This window comes from Salvelinus namaycush, chromosome 33 (genome assembly GCF_016432855.1).
Source record: "Salvelinus namaycush isolate Seneca chromosome 33, SaNama_1.0, whole genome shotgun sequence".
Taxonomy (NCBI): Eukaryota; Metazoa; Chordata; class Actinopteri; order Salmoniformes; family Salmonidae; genus Salvelinus; species Salvelinus namaycush.
Genome location: NC_052339.1, coordinates 32,602,714 through 32,621,899, shown reverse-complemented (window position 1 = coordinate 32,621,899; position 19,186 = coordinate 32,602,714). Strand labels below are relative to the sequence as shown.

At 41.6% G+C, this 19,186-nt stretch overlaps 3 protein-coding genes across 8 annotated transcripts in view; 1 reads left to right on the top strand and 2 right to left on the bottom strand.

The window, feature by feature from the left end:
- LOC120028089 (phosphoenolpyruvate carboxykinase [GTP], mitochondrial-like) overlaps positions 1-6,512 on the bottom strand; it is a 30,392-nt gene extending 23,880 nt beyond the window's left edge. For 2 of the 3 annotated variants that reach the window (XM_038973252.1, XM_038973251.1), the window contains exons 1-6: positions 6,481-6,512; positions 2,171-2,383; positions 1,616-1,800; positions 971-1,177; positions 583-770; positions 170-332 (exon numbers count right to left, since the gene is read on the bottom strand). In XM_038973252.1, the coding sequence (XP_038829180.1) occupies positions 170-332; positions 583-770; positions 971-1,177; positions 1,616-1,800; positions 2,171-2,383; positions 6,481-6,512 (988 nt within the window). Of the gene's footprint in view, positions 1-169; positions 333-582; positions 771-970; positions 1,178-1,615; positions 1,801-2,170; positions 2,384-6,480 lie in introns of those variants that run through there. The other variant, XM_038973253.1, reaches the window with a different exon arrangement.
- A 1,483-nt stretch (positions 6,513-7,995) lies between these two features.
- LOC120027999 (proteasome activator complex subunit 1-like) lies at positions 7,996-15,760 on the top strand. 4 transcript variants are annotated; one of them, XM_038973106.1, is made up of 14 exons: positions 7,996-8,217; positions 10,600-10,695; positions 10,789-10,832; positions 10,961-11,025; positions 13,374-13,406; positions 13,509-13,571; positions 13,694-13,795; positions 13,945-14,002; positions 14,194-14,291; positions 14,432-14,500; positions 14,598-14,665; positions 14,777-14,831; positions 14,912-14,998; positions 15,439-15,760. In XM_038973106.1, the coding sequence occupies exons 6-14, from the start codon at positions 13,554-13,556 to the stop codon at positions 15,517-15,519; spliced, it is 636 nt and encodes a 211-aa protein (XP_038829034.1). In that variant the 5' UTR covers positions 7,996-8,217; positions 10,600-10,695; positions 10,789-10,832; positions 10,961-11,025; positions 13,374-13,406; positions 13,509-13,553; the 3' UTR covers positions 15,520-15,760. The 4 variants fall into 4 exon arrangements, with proteins under 4 accessions (XP_038829034.1, XP_038829033.1, XP_038829035.1 ...); XM_038973105.1 differs by lacking the exon at positions 10,600-10,695; XM_038973107.1 differs by lacking the exons at positions 10,600-10,695; positions 10,789-10,832.
- A 233-nt stretch (positions 15,761-15,993) lies between these two features.
- On the bottom strand, positions 15,994-18,779 carry LOC120027997 (fat storage-inducing transmembrane protein 1-like). Its single transcript, XM_038973103.1, has 2 exons — positions 18,412-18,779; positions 15,994-16,748 (listed from the first exon to the last, which is right to left on the bottom strand). The coding sequence occupies exons 1-2, from the start codon at positions 18,693-18,695 to the stop codon at positions 16,043-16,045; spliced, it is 990 nt and encodes a 329-aa protein (XP_038829031.1). The 5' UTR covers positions 18,696-18,779; the 3' UTR covers positions 15,994-16,042.
- Between the last annotated feature and the right edge of the window lie 407 nt (positions 18,780-19,186).

The window sequence follows — 19,186 nt, the reverse complement described above, 5'->3', positions numbered from 1 at the left end:
AGCACAATGAACTCTAAAACAGGAGGGAGTTGATGGTTATAGTTTCAATGGGTTGTACAAAATGTCTGACCATGAAATGAATAGCCTGACAGTAAATTCAAAGCTTGAGTATGTTACGGGTTGAGTCTTTACTAGTCAGTGTGTGTTGAGTGTGTATCCCTCCCCTCACCCTGACTGTCGAACTTCATCCAGGCGATGTCGTCTCCTACACACTCCACAGTCCAGCCAGGCAGCGCAGGCTTCATCATGGCCAGGTTAGTTTTCCCACAGGCACTGGGAAATGCTGCCGCCACGTAGCGCTTCACTCCCTGAGGATTGGTGATGCCCAGGATCTGGTGGGGGAGGAGTGACAGAGAGAGAGACAGAGACACAGAGAGACACAGAGAGTTGCATTGAGTAGTTTCTCCCATAACGTAGGAACATCACAAGAGACTAACTACTCCCTGCTACTGTATGAGGTACTGACTGTGGATCTGGATCTGGCAACCCATCTCCTGATATTGCAGGTCAGCACAGATATTCCTGTTGGAACCCCTCCAAAAAAGGGAATTCAGTGCACCCCTATCAGTTCCCCGTTCTCACCAGCATGTGTTCGGCCAGCCAGCCCTCGTCCTTGGCGATGCGCGAGGCAATCCTCAGGGCGAAGCACTTCTTCCCCAGCAGGGAGTTGCCTCCGTAGCCACTGCCGAACGACAGGATCTGCCTGGTGTCTGGCAGGTGGGAGATGAGCACCTTCTCTGGGTTACACGGCCACGAGTTGACCAGGGGAGCTGGGAGGGGCACCATGGGAGGATAATGGTGATGGGAGGGATGAATGAATATAGAAGCAGGGAATGGAATTAGAGTAAATGGAGAGACTAAATGAAATGAGTCAACTGGTGGTTGTATGGCATACAGCTGGATGTGTATGGTTATGTAAGGGATGTGATGCATGACAGCAGATCGAGAGAGGGCCTCTGTGAAATGGTACCTTTCAGTGGGAGGGGCCGACCGAGGGAGTGCTGACAGCGCACAAACTCTGCCCCCTGTGACAGCTTGTCCATGACGGGGGTGCCCATGCGCGTCATAATGCCCATACTGGCCACCACGTAGGGCGAGTCTGTCACCTGCACGCCAAACTTAGATAGCGGAGAGCCCACCGGGCCCATGCTGAAGGGGATCACATACATGGTTCGACCTGAGGAAGAATGAGGAAGTTAATTTAAATAAACATTGAGAGTTAGACATTATTTTTCATTAGAGACAAGTCTCAGTTAGCTGATTAAAAGAGTTGGTGTCTCCCAAAAAATAATCTCCCTTTTCAGATAATTATTTAACTCTACATTTTAATCCTAAATTCAACCATTCTATATTTTAATGACTGCTGGCCCTCTCACTGTCTAATTAGACTTCAGTGGTATGACACTATAACACCCGACTCAACGTTGAGGTTTAAGCCCGGTTTTCTGGTAGGCAAAAATAGGCATAAAAAAAAAAGTGATGAACCCAATTTGACTGAAGAATAACACTCCATTACAGACAATTCATATAGTGTAGACAGCTGAAACTATAGACGGGATGGTGTAAAACCTCCAGAGAGGCCAGAAGGAGAGGAGGGTTGTGTACAGTCCAGTACCTGCCATGCAGCCTGGGAAGCGGTCCTGTCTGGCCTTCTGGAAGTCACCCTCGCTCATCCAGCTGCCCAGCTGGCTCTTAGCCCCCCCATCAGGGATAGGGATGGTGTCCCTCTGGTTCTTGGTAACGATCACAGTCTTACTCTCCACCCGAGCAACGTCCTTGGGGTCTGTACGTGCCAGCCAGCTGCACAGAGATAAAGGCCATAAACAGACTATTAATTCTCTTATCATTCTTTATGGTAGAGTGAGAATAACAGGCTTTTGATGAGCTTCAGGGCCACAGTGGAAAAAGTGACTCAAAAGACTGATATTGTTGTAAATTAATATGACAGTCAGCCAGATGACTTAGTTTGACAGACTTAGTACTCTCAATAACGTATATATTCAACGTAAGCATTCTTTACTAACCAGAAAAATCACAGTTAATGTATTATATTCTTCTCTACATTACCTTAGCTCACTATCTTACTGCTTCCTGCTTCGTGACATACAGAGCCAGATTCCCACCATTCACAGCGGTGATAGAGTACGTAGGGGACCACAGCAACACTCACCAGTTCTCATACTTGGGTAGCCTCTTCACCATGCCGTCTTTCTCCAGGCCAGCTAGGATGTGAGCAGACTCCTCTGCGCTCCCCGTCACCACATGCACATTGGCAGGCTTGCACTCATCCACGGCCCTCTTCACAAAGTCAGCCACCGCTGGAGGCAGGGAGGGGATCGAGGCTAGGGAGCGGACCCCCACGGATGTCCCCACTCCACCCCGTCTGTACCAAGACACAGGGAGGTAAAGAGTGGGTGTGTTACGAAGGCTGACAGGAAGGGGAACCTTATTCAAAAACATACTGTACCATAATATACATGATATCAGCTGTAAGAGGAGCAGTACTACGATCATTTAGCAACTTGCAGTTCATTTTTTTTTTTTAAAGATACCCCAAATGAATTTAAATCTGGTGTCAAAATAGGCAACAATACAAACAACATTTAAATACTGGGTAGCGAGATGCATAATGGTAGCAAGACACACAATCAACCTCTTCAGTATGGTTTCAGGGATGCAAATTCTATGGAGAGCAGATTAGAGGACAATGTGTCACTATAATCCTACTATTAGTGCTAGTGAACAATCCACACATCAATAATACATAGGGGTAATGGACTAATGTACTGTCACTTCTCAGATCGCACTTTTTAGGGTTTCCCCAAACAAAGGCAGGCACTGTGAATGTGTTACTTCTGAACATATTGTAGAATAGCATTTCATGATCCATACATGTTCCCCATGATTTAAAAGTCTGTGAGACATATCCCATACCTTCAAAACTCAAATGACTTTCATGAGGAAAGGCCATTGACAGAGCAGCCATCTTCCTAAGCGGTTTGGTTCTGCTGCTCTTCCTCAGGCTAAGTAAGAATGTAAGTAAGTAGCAGGAAGTGGACAATCTAATGCAAACTGTGTCCAGGGCAGTGCAACCTGAGACTTCAGCTCAGAGCTCTTTATAATGGCAGGGGCACGTAGGGGGGGCTTTCTGTTGTTTGTTAACAGCAGTGTTCATAAACAAGGGCAGAACACAATCAGTTACAACATGTGTGAGCAATCTGACGAGCTGACTAGAAAAACCAGGCACGATGGCTGATGGTTTTACAAAAAAAAGGACATTTAAAAAAAATAAGGCTGAGAATGACGATATGGGTTCTCAGATAAAAAGTTCAATTGAAGAGTGTAAGACTCATTTTATTGACATGTCTAGGAACTGATTTGGGCTCTCTCTTTGGCTCTGGGAGCTGATTTACAATTGAACTCACTTTCCAACTCATGGCTATAGGTCCATTGACTATTTGGCTTGAAATTCAAAAATCACACTTTTCTACTAGTTGAAAGATTATTTTTTATTTAACTAGGCAAGTCAGTTAAGAACAAATTCTTATTTACAATGACAGCCTACCAGGGAACAGTGAGTGTGTGGACCTGCCTTGTTCAGGGGCAGAACGACAGATTTTTACCTTGTCAGCTCGGGGATTCGATCCAGCAACCTTTCGGTTACTGGCCCAATGCTCTAACCACTAGGCTACCTGGTAAAAGTGCTAGCACGCAGCCAGTCCCAATTGGCTGCATCATTGATGTCATTAAACTTGACGTGTACATAACGGCCATTTCTAAAGGAAGGGTTAAAGGCTGCCCAGTGCCCTAGGTGCAAACTGAGAAGATAACATGTTGTTGATGGAAAAATGGCATATTGCCAAGAACAATTCTTGCCCAACATCACAGGGAACAAGTGTTATTTAAAACACTGTTTAACCCTTTACGTGATGATACATCATCTTAAAGAACTTCTCCAGTTCATGAAGTATCTTATAAGTGACACATTTCTACATGCAGTCGACCAGATGTGTGTTGAGAAACTTCAGACTGGGAGAGAGCAAGCAAGCAGACAAAAAAAAAGAAATATGAACCAGGAGAGGAGAAAGGTTAGGCTTTCCACCTTTTCCTCAGTGTAGAATGCCATGCTTCAGGCCACTTAAAAAAAACAGACTTCAATGAAAATCTATTGAGCATAATGCAGGAGCTTTTGTTCTGTCATGCAAACATCTAAACTATACACGTGCTGCACAATATTACAAGAAAGAAAAAATAAAAAAAAATTAAAGGAAAGAGAATGTGCTCAACATGTAACATGAGCTCATATGTACTGTATAAGCTCTATATGTTTCCATTTTAGGGTATGGCAAAAGTCCCAGCTCCCACTACAAGTACCATAGCAGCACAGTTCAACTTAAAGAGTACAAATCTGCCTGTGTAATTTTTCAATGTAGCTCACCAAACATAAGCTATATTTAATTACGAGCGCACCCGGCTTTCCCATTGTGGGGCGCCCACAGACATTTCTGTGAAACCGAATGTAAAACAAGGAACAGGCTACAGTATTATCCTGACTTAGTCAGGGAGAGAAACATGTGAGCACAACGATAACCATAACAATGTATCATTTCTCAACCGCCTGTGGCCTTCTCTTTGGGTCTCAGTTGAGCTTTGCATTGTCTCATTTACACCAGGACAAAAACGGAGACCAATCACCATGCACCACACACAGTCACCCCCCCCCCCCCCCCCCCACCATATTGAATGTTAATAGCTTGGTCCAGAAGGAATTTTCAGGAACTGAGGAGAAATGCATGTAGCACATGCACACTGGAAATACATTCATTCACCATGCATATACATGCAGAAGTCATTAAAACTCCTATGTCAATTACACAGCTACACAAATCCTGACAGTGCACTCTCTTGACAATCTAAAAAAATATAATGCACTTTGATTGTGTATCAACACTCATGCACCAATCACAAATGCACAGACACATAGATCCTCTCCAGACAAGATGCACTCAAGACTGCTCACGTTTACTTTTTTTTGTCTCCGTGTGACGTCGCCAAAGCCTAGAGAAAGAGTTGTGACGGGGAACGTAAGAGATTCAAAATGAGGGACATTGAGCACGTCTCTTTGGGCAGTCCTGTCTCTCACTTATTATGACAGGATCTTGAAAATTCTTTCCATCATTTTCTATCTCAGAGGCAAACAGCTTTTGAAATATGTTTGGTCAGATTTGTGCACTTCCAAATCTGCCTGACACAAACCAAGACACAGACAGAGATGTCGGGGTGTGTTGTGCTATACGTCTGAAACTATTTCATAACTGACAATCAAGATGTAGATGATGAATGGCTCACTGCTTCGCATTTCAGTGCTTCGCAAATTCTTCAATAGGACCTTCCATTCTACAATGGGGACATTTAAATGCTTAGTTTGTGGACATTTAATCTGTTGTTTATGTATCCTTGATATTTGGTTACGATGTATCTCTGATATTGCAGGGCGTGTGTATTCCCAGAGTTTGCCGCCATAAACATATACCCTATCATAAGAAGGATGTTTGCCTAGGATTTCTGCCAACAGACATACAGTATCTTGAGTGAGATAGCAATAACAACTGATTAAAGTATCCTATCCACGATAGGGATATTACTAATTCATGAAAACTAATTGAATACCATCTTTAGGCTACCATTGCAGTTTCTAAAATGTTGAAAACCCATAATGTTGCTGAGTAGGCTACACTATACTCTGCCATGGTTGGTCAATAAGGAAATACACTGAACAAAAATATAAACGCAACATGTAAAGTGTTGGTTACACGTTTCATGAGCTGAAATAAAAGATCACAGAAATTTCCCATACAAATAAAAAACCTATTTCTCAAATTTTGTGCACAAATTAGTTTACATCCCTTTTAGGGGGCATTTCTCCTTTGCCAAGGTAATCCATCCACCGGACAAGTGTGGCATATCAACAAGCTGATTAAACAGCATGATCATTACACAGGTGCCCCTTGTGCTGGGGACAATAAAAGCCACTAAAATGTGCAGTTTTGTCAAACACCACAATGCCACAGAAGTTGAGGGAATGTGCAATTGGCATGCGGACTGCAGGAATGTCCACCAGAGCTGTTGCCACAGAATTGAATGTTAATTTCTCTACCATAAGCCACCTCCAATGTAATTTGAGAGAATTTGGCAGTACATCCAAACGCAGACCACAATTGAATTTTTCAATGGCTATTTGAAAGCACAGAAATACTGTTTAGAGATGCTGAGGCCCATTTTTATCTGTGACCAACAGATGCACATCTGTATTCCCAATCATTAAAAATCCATTGATTAGGCCCTAATGAATGTATTTCAATTGAATGATTTCCTTATTTGAACTGTAACTCAGTAAAATCTTTGAAATTGTTGCATGTTATGTTTATATTTTTGTTCAGTATAAATTGAGTTTTAAATGGCAAAATGTTAGATACTCACCTTCTGATAAGTCCAAGCAAAAGGCACGACATCTTGTAAAATACTAAAATGGGGTAATGAAATATAAAAGTCTAAAAAAATAAATATATAGAGAGAGAGAATAAGAGCGTCGTGTGCCCTTTAGCACCAACTACAACTCATATCTGATTGGTCTATGAAGACGAACTGCAATGTGAGGTAGCCCAGTACAGGCTAATGAAAGAACTTTGCACTTTGCAACACGTGTAACAATTTATCGGAGGCATACACATTGACTGAATCTAGGTTCTGCGCATCGCAGTCGACGATGATGCTTAGGTTGATAAATTTAATGCAAACGAATAGCCTACCGATTGCATATATATATATATATACGCAAATGTATATTTATTTCGTCAAGTAATCCAGCAGTAGGCTATTGATGTAGCTAGATCTTCGTTATATCCGTTCAGAAAAGGTTATAAAACCGGACAATCAGAAAACTAATAAAAGGACCGCGAGGTGTCTGATTTTATGTTAAAATTACTCGCTTTCAATAAAACATGAAACAACTAAGAGGAGCATTTCATACAACTATCCTATCCCTGCTCCTGCCTCCTTCACAGCCAACCAAACCGCCTCTACCGGGTGATGCAAGTTCTGAAGTTCCTGTATCCGCTAAGACACAACAGCCGCCCTGGTGACCCTCATATATACTTCAGCAATGGTGACTGGTGGTGGATGTAAGGCACGTACGGCCTATGGAGAATCAATGTTGAGGGAAATAGTTGTTCGCTTTTGGTGTGTGCTCGAAAGAGACATGCAGAGTCAGCTGAATAAATGCAAAGTCATTGAAAAAAAATAGTACAGCGGAAGGATATCTCAAATGACAATATTGGCTCCGTAAATTCTATTGAGCCAGCTGGTGCAATGCAGGTTATCCAACAAAAGTGTTATTACATAAACTAGTAGGCCTACCTAAATTATTACACACTGCCATAGGACAAATAGGCCTGACAAATTACAGAGACTATGTCATCATGATTGACACCTGCGTTATGAGTAGATACCATAACCTATCATGACTTCTGGGCATCTTTAGTTTGATTTTGATAAGGGCAACTATGAGCAGTATGAAGCATACTAGGCTGAAAGTATATGGGATTCATCTAAAGATATTTGCTATCTGTGATACCGCTATGTTCTTTCTATTTTTCATTGTACCTTCATTCAATGTGTAGGAGGCCTGAGCTGTATTCGTGGATGGGACAAAAAGCTTCTGATCTGTTGACCAGTTCTGTCCAGAATCTACCAAGCAATTCAATGTCTGAGCCTGGTCTGAGAGATGCAAATTGCAGATTTCCTGTTAATGTTTCCAAGTTAGAGAGGGAAAGAGAGAGGAAAAGTTCAAGGGGAAGTTGTGTGGACAGTGAGAGAGAGAGAGAGAGATACTGACAGTAGGGTAGACAGAGTTCAAAGGAAGATGAGCCCCCAGTGCCACTGGTTAAACTTCTATAAACTGTGATATGGCCAGCAGAATCAGACGACATATTATGGAGACCACCATGCACTACTAATGCATTCACTCCCCCGCCCACAGATGCAGTCCTCGGTTATCAAAGAGAACATTCAGAAATGCTGCTGCTGGCAAAAAAAAAGGCATTTGAAGCTCAAATCATGGTTGGAATGTGGACTTAGTCTTGTTATCTTACATTGAGAGTCCATGAGAGAGGCCTATCATAGGTTACATGTACGCTGATAAGGGAACAACTGAAAAAAGTAAGGTCTCAACCAGACCCTTCTCACACCAAGTAATGTGGGTTGTTTGATTTGATTTGACACCAAGTAATGTGGGTTGTTTGATTTGACACCAAGTAATGTGGGTTGTTTGATTTGATTTGACACCAAGTAATGTGGGTTATTTGATTTGACACCAAGTAATGTGGGTTGTTTGATTTGATTTGACACCAAGTAATGTGGGTTGTTTGATTTGACACCAAGTAATGTGGGTTGTTTGATTTGATTTGACACCAAGTAATGTGGGTTGTTTGATTTGACACCAAGTAATGTGGGTTGTTTGATTTGATTTGACACCAAGTAATGTGGGTTGTTTGATTTGATTTGACACCAAGTAATGTGGGTTGTTTGATTTGATTTGACACCAAGTAATGTGGGTTGTTTGATTTGATTTGACACCAAGTAATGTGGGTTATTTGATTTGACACCAAGTAATGTGGGTTGTTTGATTTGATTTGACACCAAGTAATGTGGGTTGTTTGATTTGATTTTTGATTTATTTTGTTGTTCATTTTTTACATTCTCAAATCAGGTCACAGAACCAGGATGGAAACTGAAATGTAATCTTTAAATGCACATTCAAGAATAGAAGGCAGACAATGCAATAATGAGTCTTACTTCTAGGTTGGTTTAAATGTTCTAGAACCGAAAGGAAAATTATTTGACTGAGGATCAAACAAGATCTCTTGATGCTTGTTCTTTTATAATCGTAACTAATATGTCAATAATGAACTTGATTCAGACTTGTATTTGTAGTTAGAACTAATACCATTTCATGGAACACTATTAATTTGTCAGGCAACCTTTGCTACCATGTTTCTCTCCTAGACGCTCCCCTCCCCTTTATCGTCTGTCCTCCATTGAGGAAAGACCTTTGGTCAGTATATTTCGCAACTAGGCAGAAATGGAAAACAACTTAAGTTTAAATCACTCACTCAATTAATAACTAATGTCTACCGCTGTGACAGCTATTTTAGAGTCGTTCTTTTGGCTGTACTGGATGTCTGCAACACTGATATAATAATATATATTATACTTACAGTTATCCTATTTGGATATCCCATGGGGTCATGGCTAGGGATCAGCCATTATTGACAGCTACCCTAGAGCAGCTTGCTCAAGGGCACATTGGAAGATTTTTCACATAGTCCAGTCTGGGATTTGAACCAGCAACCTTTTGGTTACTGGCACAATGTTCTAAACCACTAGGCCAACTGCCACCCAACATGTGGTTGGCACAGGTCATTACTTGAACAAGTGGATGATTCATTGACAGCTAAATATTCAGATTACGATTGTCAATTCAATAATTTGAGTAATCAGACAAAACAATCCGATTGATTTGCAGTAAGTTGTTTGGATAACTCAAATGGATCTTATCAATTATGGCTGATTTCAAACTGAGATGTTGAACCCATTTAACATGTACATTACTACATTACTTAAGTAGATAAATGAAATCAATTACATTTATCATGAAGTTGCTGAGCCCCATTAATGTGCTTGGGTGGCTCTAAACCCTTTTTTCATCACTTTGGATCCAATATGAGTTTTCTGCTGAAAGTGAAACAACTGCAGGTCAAAACACCCTTCATGATGCAAGCACTCACACCACAGTGTTGCCATGAGTAGCATAAATCACCTAAATATAGCCACACCATTGTTTCAATATTAGACACATGTTGTCCAGCTTAGTACATCTTAGGAATCTTACACGCTAGCAAGGTTCATACAAATCTGTGCTGTTGCAAACTTAATGCTAGCTAGAAGCAAGAGGAAATAAAAGCATACACTCTTACATGAAAAAAAGGGGGATTCTAGGCAAATAACCTTGATAACATTAACTCTCTATAGCAGGGGGAGATCGAATTCACGATTTTGCAACATTGTTGCAAAGGTCGGAGTGGCAAACAGCAAGGTTCATACAAATCTGTGCTGTTGCAAACTTAATGCTAGCTAGAAGTAAGAGGAAATAAAAGCATACACTCTTACATAAAAAAGGTGATTCTAAAGAACCTTTTGGTCTATTCAAATTTGAACTGCCATTCTGATTAAAAAACCAACTGCCATTCTGATTAAAAAAACAACTGCCATTCCAACATGACAATGCAAGAGGACGGTGGTTGAATATATGAAGTCAGTCATATGATAAACTATAGCTAGACTAGATAGATAAAACATTTGAGCACTGTTTGTAAGCTAGCTAGCTAACTAGCTAGACAGGTCAAAGCTAGGCTTCTTTAATTAGCCACTTTACAAGCTAGCTCTTACAAATAAACATGATTTTGTATTATGGAATATGCCAAACAGGCCCAGCCTGACAATGGCTACTAGCTAATTGTTACTTTTATTTCAATATTTCAGTGTGGAGTCAGATGAGGGGACTATGTTTCATGAAGCTATTACAAGATTGTTGTTGACTGTTGAATGCACTTGATGGGCAGTGGGCTGACAGAGGAAGTATTTATCTAAATTATTTATATATATTTGTCTTGGTGATTCAATAGGCTAGTTAATCATGACATGGCTTTTGACACATTATGTTTTGCTCAGTCTGGCAGTAACCCATCAGAGGCTGCTGCTGACAACAACTCTATGTAAGGTGTTCTTCTAAATCATAATGATTATATGTCTGCATTGCAATTTATCTTTATTTTGGTAGATTAACTCATGCTTATTTCTGTAGATTAACTCATGTTTTTGCATCTTATTTCTTGTTCTCCAGACCCAGCGGGCAACAACCCCTACTGTACTGTTCCATAACGCCACAGAGTTGGTACCAAGATTGACGTGAGTCATCATTTAAGCAAACAGATTCTACCCTGGCCAACAGTGCATATTTCCAAACTATATTTGCATATAATGACAATAAAATGTCAAAACTATGCTGGTATTATTTGGTCCATTAATGTTTATTATATTATATTCTTGGCTAAAAAATATTAAAATGTATTAGTAGTAGCCATAATTCATAAATTGCACCATACAGGGTTCAATATGGAACCAATTTTGGTTCAGTGAAGAAGAAGCCTTGGGATTTTAATCAAAGAACCCTATAAAAGGGTTCTATACAGAACTTTTATGGGTTCCATATATGAAGCAAGCAACAGAACCCTTTTTGTTTATATAAGGATAACCATTTTTTCTAAGTGTATAATATGCCATTGAATTTTTTTGTTTCGTTTTTTTGTCAAGATTCAACAGTTCATCAACGTTGGTCAAAATTACTATACTGTAACATAAAATATCAATAATAGGTTTGACTTGCCCTCAAAAAGCAATATTACCTCTCAGAGAAGCAGAGTTTATCAACCCGTCATGGCTTTTTCAAGCTCTCTGAGCAGAGAGCAACTTTTAATCTGTAGAAAGGCTTGTAATTGATCTGCATAGGGCAGCAATTAGGCTACTTGAATTAGTTTGTTTCAGGTGATGGAAACTTCAAGTGAGAAAGCCCCTATGACCAAGACTGGCCCAGCTTGCACACTGTAGTCTTTGTAATCATGGTTTCTTTGCTAATTGATTGCCAACTTCATGTCATGTGCACTTGCACACTGGGAGCTACAGTTTAGTATTCTGTCTTCTGAGTTATTAGTCTATCCATGGTTATTATGAATTCAAACAAAATTGGAAATCAGAAAGCATTCTGGATAAAACATTATATATCGGATTTTCATTGATGAGACCTACTTAGTCATATGACATCAGACAGACAACTGACCACGAGCATATTACTCAAAATGACCGAAGCAGCATTACCATCTATAGGACACACTCAGAACTGCAGTTGCGTAATCATTTCTCTGCCATTAGTCATTCTTAAATGCTTCAAAATTCACAAAAAGTGACGTTAGATGATGAAGATTATCTCATAGAACAAAACCTGTGTTTACCCGGTACCCATCAATGGCCTACACTGTGGTACGCTACGGTCCCATAATCAAACTACAAATCCCACGATGCTCTAGCTTGATCTTCTAAACAGGAAATTACGTCTCCGTGAGAAGGGTTCAGATACTTTCATTTTCACTTTTTGAGCTGACTAACGGGTGACTATTTTCAGCGTTGTGCACTATCAGACATTTAGGAAAATCCGCGCATTCTGTGAACTATTTAGTTGCTTTCTATTTTTGCATTGCAAAAGGTCATTTTTGCATATCAAGTAAATAAATACCCATCACAAGATGACTTCCATAGACATTCGCCCGGAGTCGAAGAAACAGGTAAATTTGTCAATTTGTTTTCGAATTTTGTCTAATATAATAATTTGACTATAGCCTATCAATATACTTTGTGTCAGATAACTCCTGAAGCAGCCCTGTTAATCTTCAAGGCGTTTAAATATTTAGACCAACAATAGGGCCATGTGAGTTCACATGTCATCACAGCCTAGTCTCATAGACTAGACGTAACATAGTAAACGTAAATCTTGGGCGATCAAATTACTATTATGTGTGTGTGTGTGTGTGTGTGTGTGTGTGTGTGTGTGTGTGTGTGTGTGTGTGTGTGTGTGTGTGTGTGTGAGCGCGAGCGTGTACAATGTTTGGTACGGTTAGATAAGACAGGTTACTTAAGGCAAAGGGTGGGCATATAACGCAAACGTCTAGCAACCCGAAGGTTGCATGTTTGAATCTCATCACGGACAAATTTTTCATTTTTGCAACTTATTTTTTGCCACTTTACAACTACTTAGCATGTTAGCTAACCCTTTAACTTAACCTTAACCCCTAGCCTAGCTAACGTTAGACACCCAGTCACCTAGCTAACGTTAGCCACAATAAACTGTATTTCCTAACATATTGTAACGACCCTGGGTTTATAAGCGCGGAAATCGACTCTGCCGCACGAGCATGCTTTTGCGGCACAGTCGATAGCGCGCCGCGAGGGTTCGAGACCTGCTGCCTGCTGTTTCATTACAATATCATAGGAAATGGATGATGGACATCCAAAAACTAATACATACCATAGGAAACGTAACATTTTCACGCTGATTGGAGTGTCCAAATGTAAATTCACTGTGTTGCATCAGGTGAACCACAGTCCAGGTGAAAGTAACTGTCCAAACATTATAGAGACACTGGGAGTTGGGTTTTCTGCTGTGAATTCTAAACCTTTTTCTGTGTTTGGTTTCAATTTCCTAGGTTGATGATTTCTGCACTCAGCTCACTAAAGAGGTAGGCCCTTAGTGGTGCAGGACTACTTGAATAATAACCAAATTACCACATTTAAGATGTTAATCATAACTGTGTCCAACATTGGTAACTGGTGTATTACAGGCAGAGACCCTGGTCACATCATTCTTCCCTCAGAAGATTACAGAGATGGAGACGCTGTTGAAGGTGAGGCTGTGGAAAAACACAAGCACACCTTTCAATCTCAGTCCAAATACATCGATGCAAAGCTATTGTACATAAGTATGCAAATATAATCAATTTTTTTGGTTATGTGAAATGGTCCCCAGACATCCTTAAGCACTGATGGCCTGGCAGCTCTGAAGGCCCCTCTGGACATCCCAATACCAGACCCGGCTAAAGAAGAGGCTAAGCAAAAGAAGAAAGAGGAGGTACAGACGTTTCACCCAATTCAGCGTTCTATCATGATTAACCCCTTGGATTACACTGGAATCACTTAAAGTAGTATCCGACCATGCATACACACATGAAGGAATCATGCTAATTCCTTCGCCCGCCCCTCTTCTCACTTGTTTTGCAGAAAGAGGCAAAGGAAGGGAAGAAAGACAAGGACAGCGAGAAAGAAGATGAAGACGCAGGTAGTTAAGACACAATACCACCGATTTACAACTGCAGTTAGCTGTCAAATTGCACAGATCTAGGATCAGCTCACTCTTCCACTAATCCTAACCTTAACCATTAGAGAGGACACACAAATAGAATCTTAGACCAGTGCGTTTGTATAACTTCATCCTACTCTTTGAGTTTTCTCATGGTGTTTCTCCCTAAGGGCCTCCCTGTGGTCCGATCCCCTGCAACGAGAGAGTGGAAAGTCTTCTGAAGGAGATCAAGCCTCAGATCCAGATACTGAAGGAGAAACTCAACACAGTCAGTCAGCCCTTTGTCCCTGTTAGTCTCTGTGTGGGCCAAACTGTTATTTTACATCTCAAATTCACAAGCACATCTTTTCCAAAATAGGTGAAGTGTCTAGAAAAATACATAAATACTATGATCTCTTACTCTGGCAGGTGTCAATGTGGGTGCAACTTCAGATTCCCAAAATTGAAGATGGGAACAACTTTGGGGTGGCTGTACAGGTCAGACTTTCTGATCTTAATAAAATGATGATTGTCATATCAGTCATACCTTGATAATACTGTTTGTAGGTCCTACGCTCATGATGTTGTTTCACAGGAAAAAGTGTTTGAATTGTTGACCAACACTCGCACGAAGATCGAGGAATTCCAGACACAGATCTCAAAGTAAGAGGCCGTAACCAAAAGATCACTGTTTACATTCCTATCTAATTCGTTATGTAGTTGTTGTGTTAATGTGACTAACAAACACCTTCATTATCTCTGATGTGTTGTCAGGTACTACAGTGAGAGAGGGGATGCTGTTGCCAAGGCCTCAAAACAACCTCATGTGGTTAGTATCCGTGTGTGTGATCGCTTTCATTTGTGTGTGTGTGTGTGTGCGTTGACCATATTTGGTGTAACTACCTCCAGGGAGACTACAGGCAGTTGGTGCATGAGCTGGACCAGTACCAGTACTGTGAGCTGCGCATCGTGGTTCTGGAGATCCGCAATACCTATGTAAGCTAAGACGCCTCATGTATCATACCTCTCTGTCCTTCATTAGACGTGCTCAGCACCCCCATAATTTAACCCCCAAGTTAAATAAACTTTCCCAATGTGAACAAGTATTTACCTCGACTTCAAGAGTTGTGAATGGAAACCAAACCCTGTTATCAAGCGAACAAATTGAGTTTATAATTACCAATGCCTCTCCTGCTCCTCACATTGTACTTACCTACCTGTCTTACTCTGTTTGATGCCCTTGTCAAAAAAGGGTTGTTGTAGGTGGCGATGATGATGAATTTGTATGTTTGATAGGTCTATCGCGGTGTATTTTCTTGACGTAAAGCAAAATATCTGTGTGAAACAGACAAATAAAATATTTATCTTATCCAATCTAATGATGAAAGGCTTTCAGTGATGTAATTACCCTACTATTTCTGTCACCCATTCACCAGGCCTTGCTGTTTGACATCATCAACAAGAACTATGACAAGATCAAGAAGCCCAGGGGGGACTGCAAGGCCCTCATCTACTGATCAACTGACTCTTGTGTACATCCACTGGAGACAGCAATATAGCGACACACTCTTACTCACCCATTCACATGTTATGATACAAATCATGTAGTGTAACATGTTAAAACGCTTGTTGGGTAACTGAATACCTTCAGACACAGTGCATTTAAAAACGTTTTCATTTTCATAACAAAAAAACCTGCTGTATTACACAATCAATTTATTCCGATTTCAAATTAAAGTAGCGATAACTGGCATAACATCAAGTGAGTATTTTTTTTCTGCTTCATGGTGAGATTTGAAAGTATTTCAATATTTTGCTTATGAAAGTTTGACTTTCTCAATTCTGTGGTAATGTACATAATCTTCCTGTTATTATCCAATTCGATGGTCTTGATGTTAGGAGTCACATAATTGAATATAAAGCAAACGAAAATGTAACTATTTTAGTTTTTATAAAATATCAAGCAGAGCCCTTTTTGATGTGGAGTCATATCCATTCTTATTTTGATCTAGGGTGCAAATAATATTCTAGCCAAAGACATCAATCCTTTGGCCACATGTCATGAACACCCCTTTCACTGTACGGCTCTCTCTGAGTTGTGGTGAGAAGTCCCTCTCCAGGCCACCCAGGACAGCACCAGCTGGGCTTCAGGCGATACCAACCCTGATACAGCCCCCTCCAGCTCAAACACCCTAGAGCTCCCCCTAGAAGCTGGGAGGGGAACTGCGGGAAGTAAGCCAGCAGACAGAGCAGCAGAAACAGCCACAGACCCAGTAGGGAGACGCAGAGCAGGAAGAGCAGGCGCAGCGGGGACCCCGAGGGCCCTCCCAGGGCTAGGTAGGGCCCCAACACTGCAGTCTCTTCGGCCAGGAGCAGGCAGCAGAGGCAGAGGAGGAGAGTGTCCTCCGAGACCTCCCAGCCCTGCCACAGCATGCCCGCTTTCAGGCAGGAGGCCTTGCGCTCGCCCTCATGGAGCAGGAGTAAGGACTGCCCTGGGACACTGGCTCCCTGGCCAAGGTTCAGGCCCCCAACCAGGGTAGCAGGCATGGGCTCGTAGCAGCTGCCTGCCATGTTCTCCAGCAGAGTCAGGAGACTGCGAGAGCCCCACCACAGTGCTCCCACGGTGGCTATCCGTGAGAGATGGCGAACGGAGAGCGAGAGGGATCGACGGATGGAGAAGGAGAGGACGAAGACGAAGGAGCCAGTGAAAACACAGGTCCAGCCCCAGCCCGATCGCAGGAACATCCTGAAAGAGAATCCAAAGCAGAGGTATCCAGTATAAATGTAAGATGGCTAAATGGCTCAGGACCAGGGGTGGATTGGCCATCTGGCAATTCTGGCAAATGCCAGATGGCTGGACCATTTTTTTGTTGGGCTGGCTGGTCGAAATTGACACACAAAAAAACATTATATGGAAAAAGGTTATGTGGCCCATGGGCCATTTTTTTTGGTGTATTTGTATATTTTTTTGCACATTTTCTCTGTTATACTAATCTATAATGAGCCTTTGGTTGCTCAGTGGGAAACGGCCGGCCCCCCTACCAAGATGGTCTGACCCGGTTTTCTCAACTCACATTCAAAGGCGGAATCATCTAAAACTATGATTTGGTCATACAGTAAAGTGCAATATCCTGATGATTCCTCTAATGAAAGTGTCTGCTCTGTGCCTGTGTCCTCGCTGGGGCCTGCTCCTGTGATGAGCAGGTCACTCTCCTCTCCCTCCATGAGCTCAACAGAAACATTTGTTATGATCATTTAACACAGCTTTGGAAGCTTCATCCCTTTGTCCCTGACGAAGAGAGGAGGGTCTCAGATTTCTGTAGCTATACTTTTTATTTCTCAACATTGATCTCAATAGCAACTATTTTACAACCAAGATATTTGATTTGGCTTTGAGATATGGAGCGTCATGCACGCGAGGGCACAGGCCTGCCTATAGGTCTCATGGGTATTAGCCCACAACTGCTCGTTTTTTTAGGACATTACATTTACTGTTGGATGAATACATGGCTACTAGCAGTGGGTATTATACTCAGAGTTAATGTGCTTTGAGTTTCCACTTTGTCAGGTGTTGAACCCCAAATGAATTTGCCTATGATATTAGTTAGTGCACATAAAGATGTATGTGATTCATCTCTATTGAACAAAAAAAAAGTGAATCTATAGTCTAATTGTCAACTGAAAATTCATAACGATCACTGGATTAGGTTAGTGACTGCACATCAAAATATCTTTAATCATACATTCCTGCTTGGACATGCTCGATGAAATACCTCAGTACTCTATTATACTTCTTAATGAATGACTTCATGATGAATTGGGTCAGACGACCAAGTCATGGGCTGGTGCCACCAACTGTAAAAGTTAAGTGACACCAGGGGGAAATGTTAGTCTGGAGCCCTGTAATAGTAATGAACACTTAGGGTAGGTGTTGATTCAGGGAAACACATATGACAAGCACTAATTTGCATTATGAACTGGGTGGTTCGAGCCCTGAATGCTGATTGGCTGACAGCCATGGTATATCAGTGTATGGCAAAACATTTATTTGTACTTGTCTAATTACATTGGTAACCAGTTTATAACAGCAATAAGGCACCTTAGGGTTTGTGCTATATGGCCAATATATCGCGGTGCACACAGTGATGTGCCAGGGCCAAATTCTTGTACCAGTCTCCGCGCCTGCTTGGGACAGAACTAGGTGGTATGGTCATTGGGAGAATATTGTGTGTGAAATCAGGAAAACATAAACACATTCATTATCACAAGCCAACAATAACAGAGCTTTGAAAGAACGGAACTTTTATCTACTCTCTCCAATATTCTATATCATGCTAATGCCCATTTCATCGACATGAATAGTGGCTTTCCTTAATACTGATGGGCGTAGTCAAAAAAAAAGACCTCACCTGTAGAGGTAGTGGTTCCTGTTTGCAAAGATGCTGTACTTGGACACCCACAGACTCAGGGCTGGTCCAAACAGAACCACGCCTGACAACAGGAGGTGAAAATGGCGTCTGAATAGGGCACTGCCAAGTAGTCCAGCCCAAAGGTCTGTAACAACCACCAGAACAGAGTTTAGGACCATCATGGCAAGCTTCACCGGTCGGCTTTGGTCCTTAGCCATTTGTGTAGTTTCTCCCTTGTCATTTTCTATAGTTCTGTTCGATTTGTTTTTAATCTTTGGATCCATTGCTTTTATCCAACTTTCTTAAGAGTTACATCTTTCAATTCTTATGTTATCGTTCTCTTCCTACGGGCCGAGAGTATGCTCTTGTCATCGAGTCTGTACTGTATTTGTATCTGTCCAGTGCTGTGCTGTACACTCCTACCCTGTGTTCCCTTATCTCTCTGTCAGATATGATTTATACCCATTCCTTCCTACCCCCCCCCCCCCACCCAGTCACTACATTTTGAAAAAAGCCTGTCTCCTTTTTCGGCAAAGTCCTCTCCACTAGGCCCTCCATTCACAGGCTCAGCTGTTGATGCCAAAGTATATTTCAGTCCATCCCTGTTGTCTGTGTTTGTCACTAGCAACACTTGCCTCACAGAGCGTTCTCTAAGGCCCATTCCACCACTTAACATCCCTTTACATACTGCTCCATGTATCCTACCACTTAGCATCTGCCTGTCTTCATTCCGATATGAGCCCCTGAGGGTTTCTCACACAGATAGACGTACTAA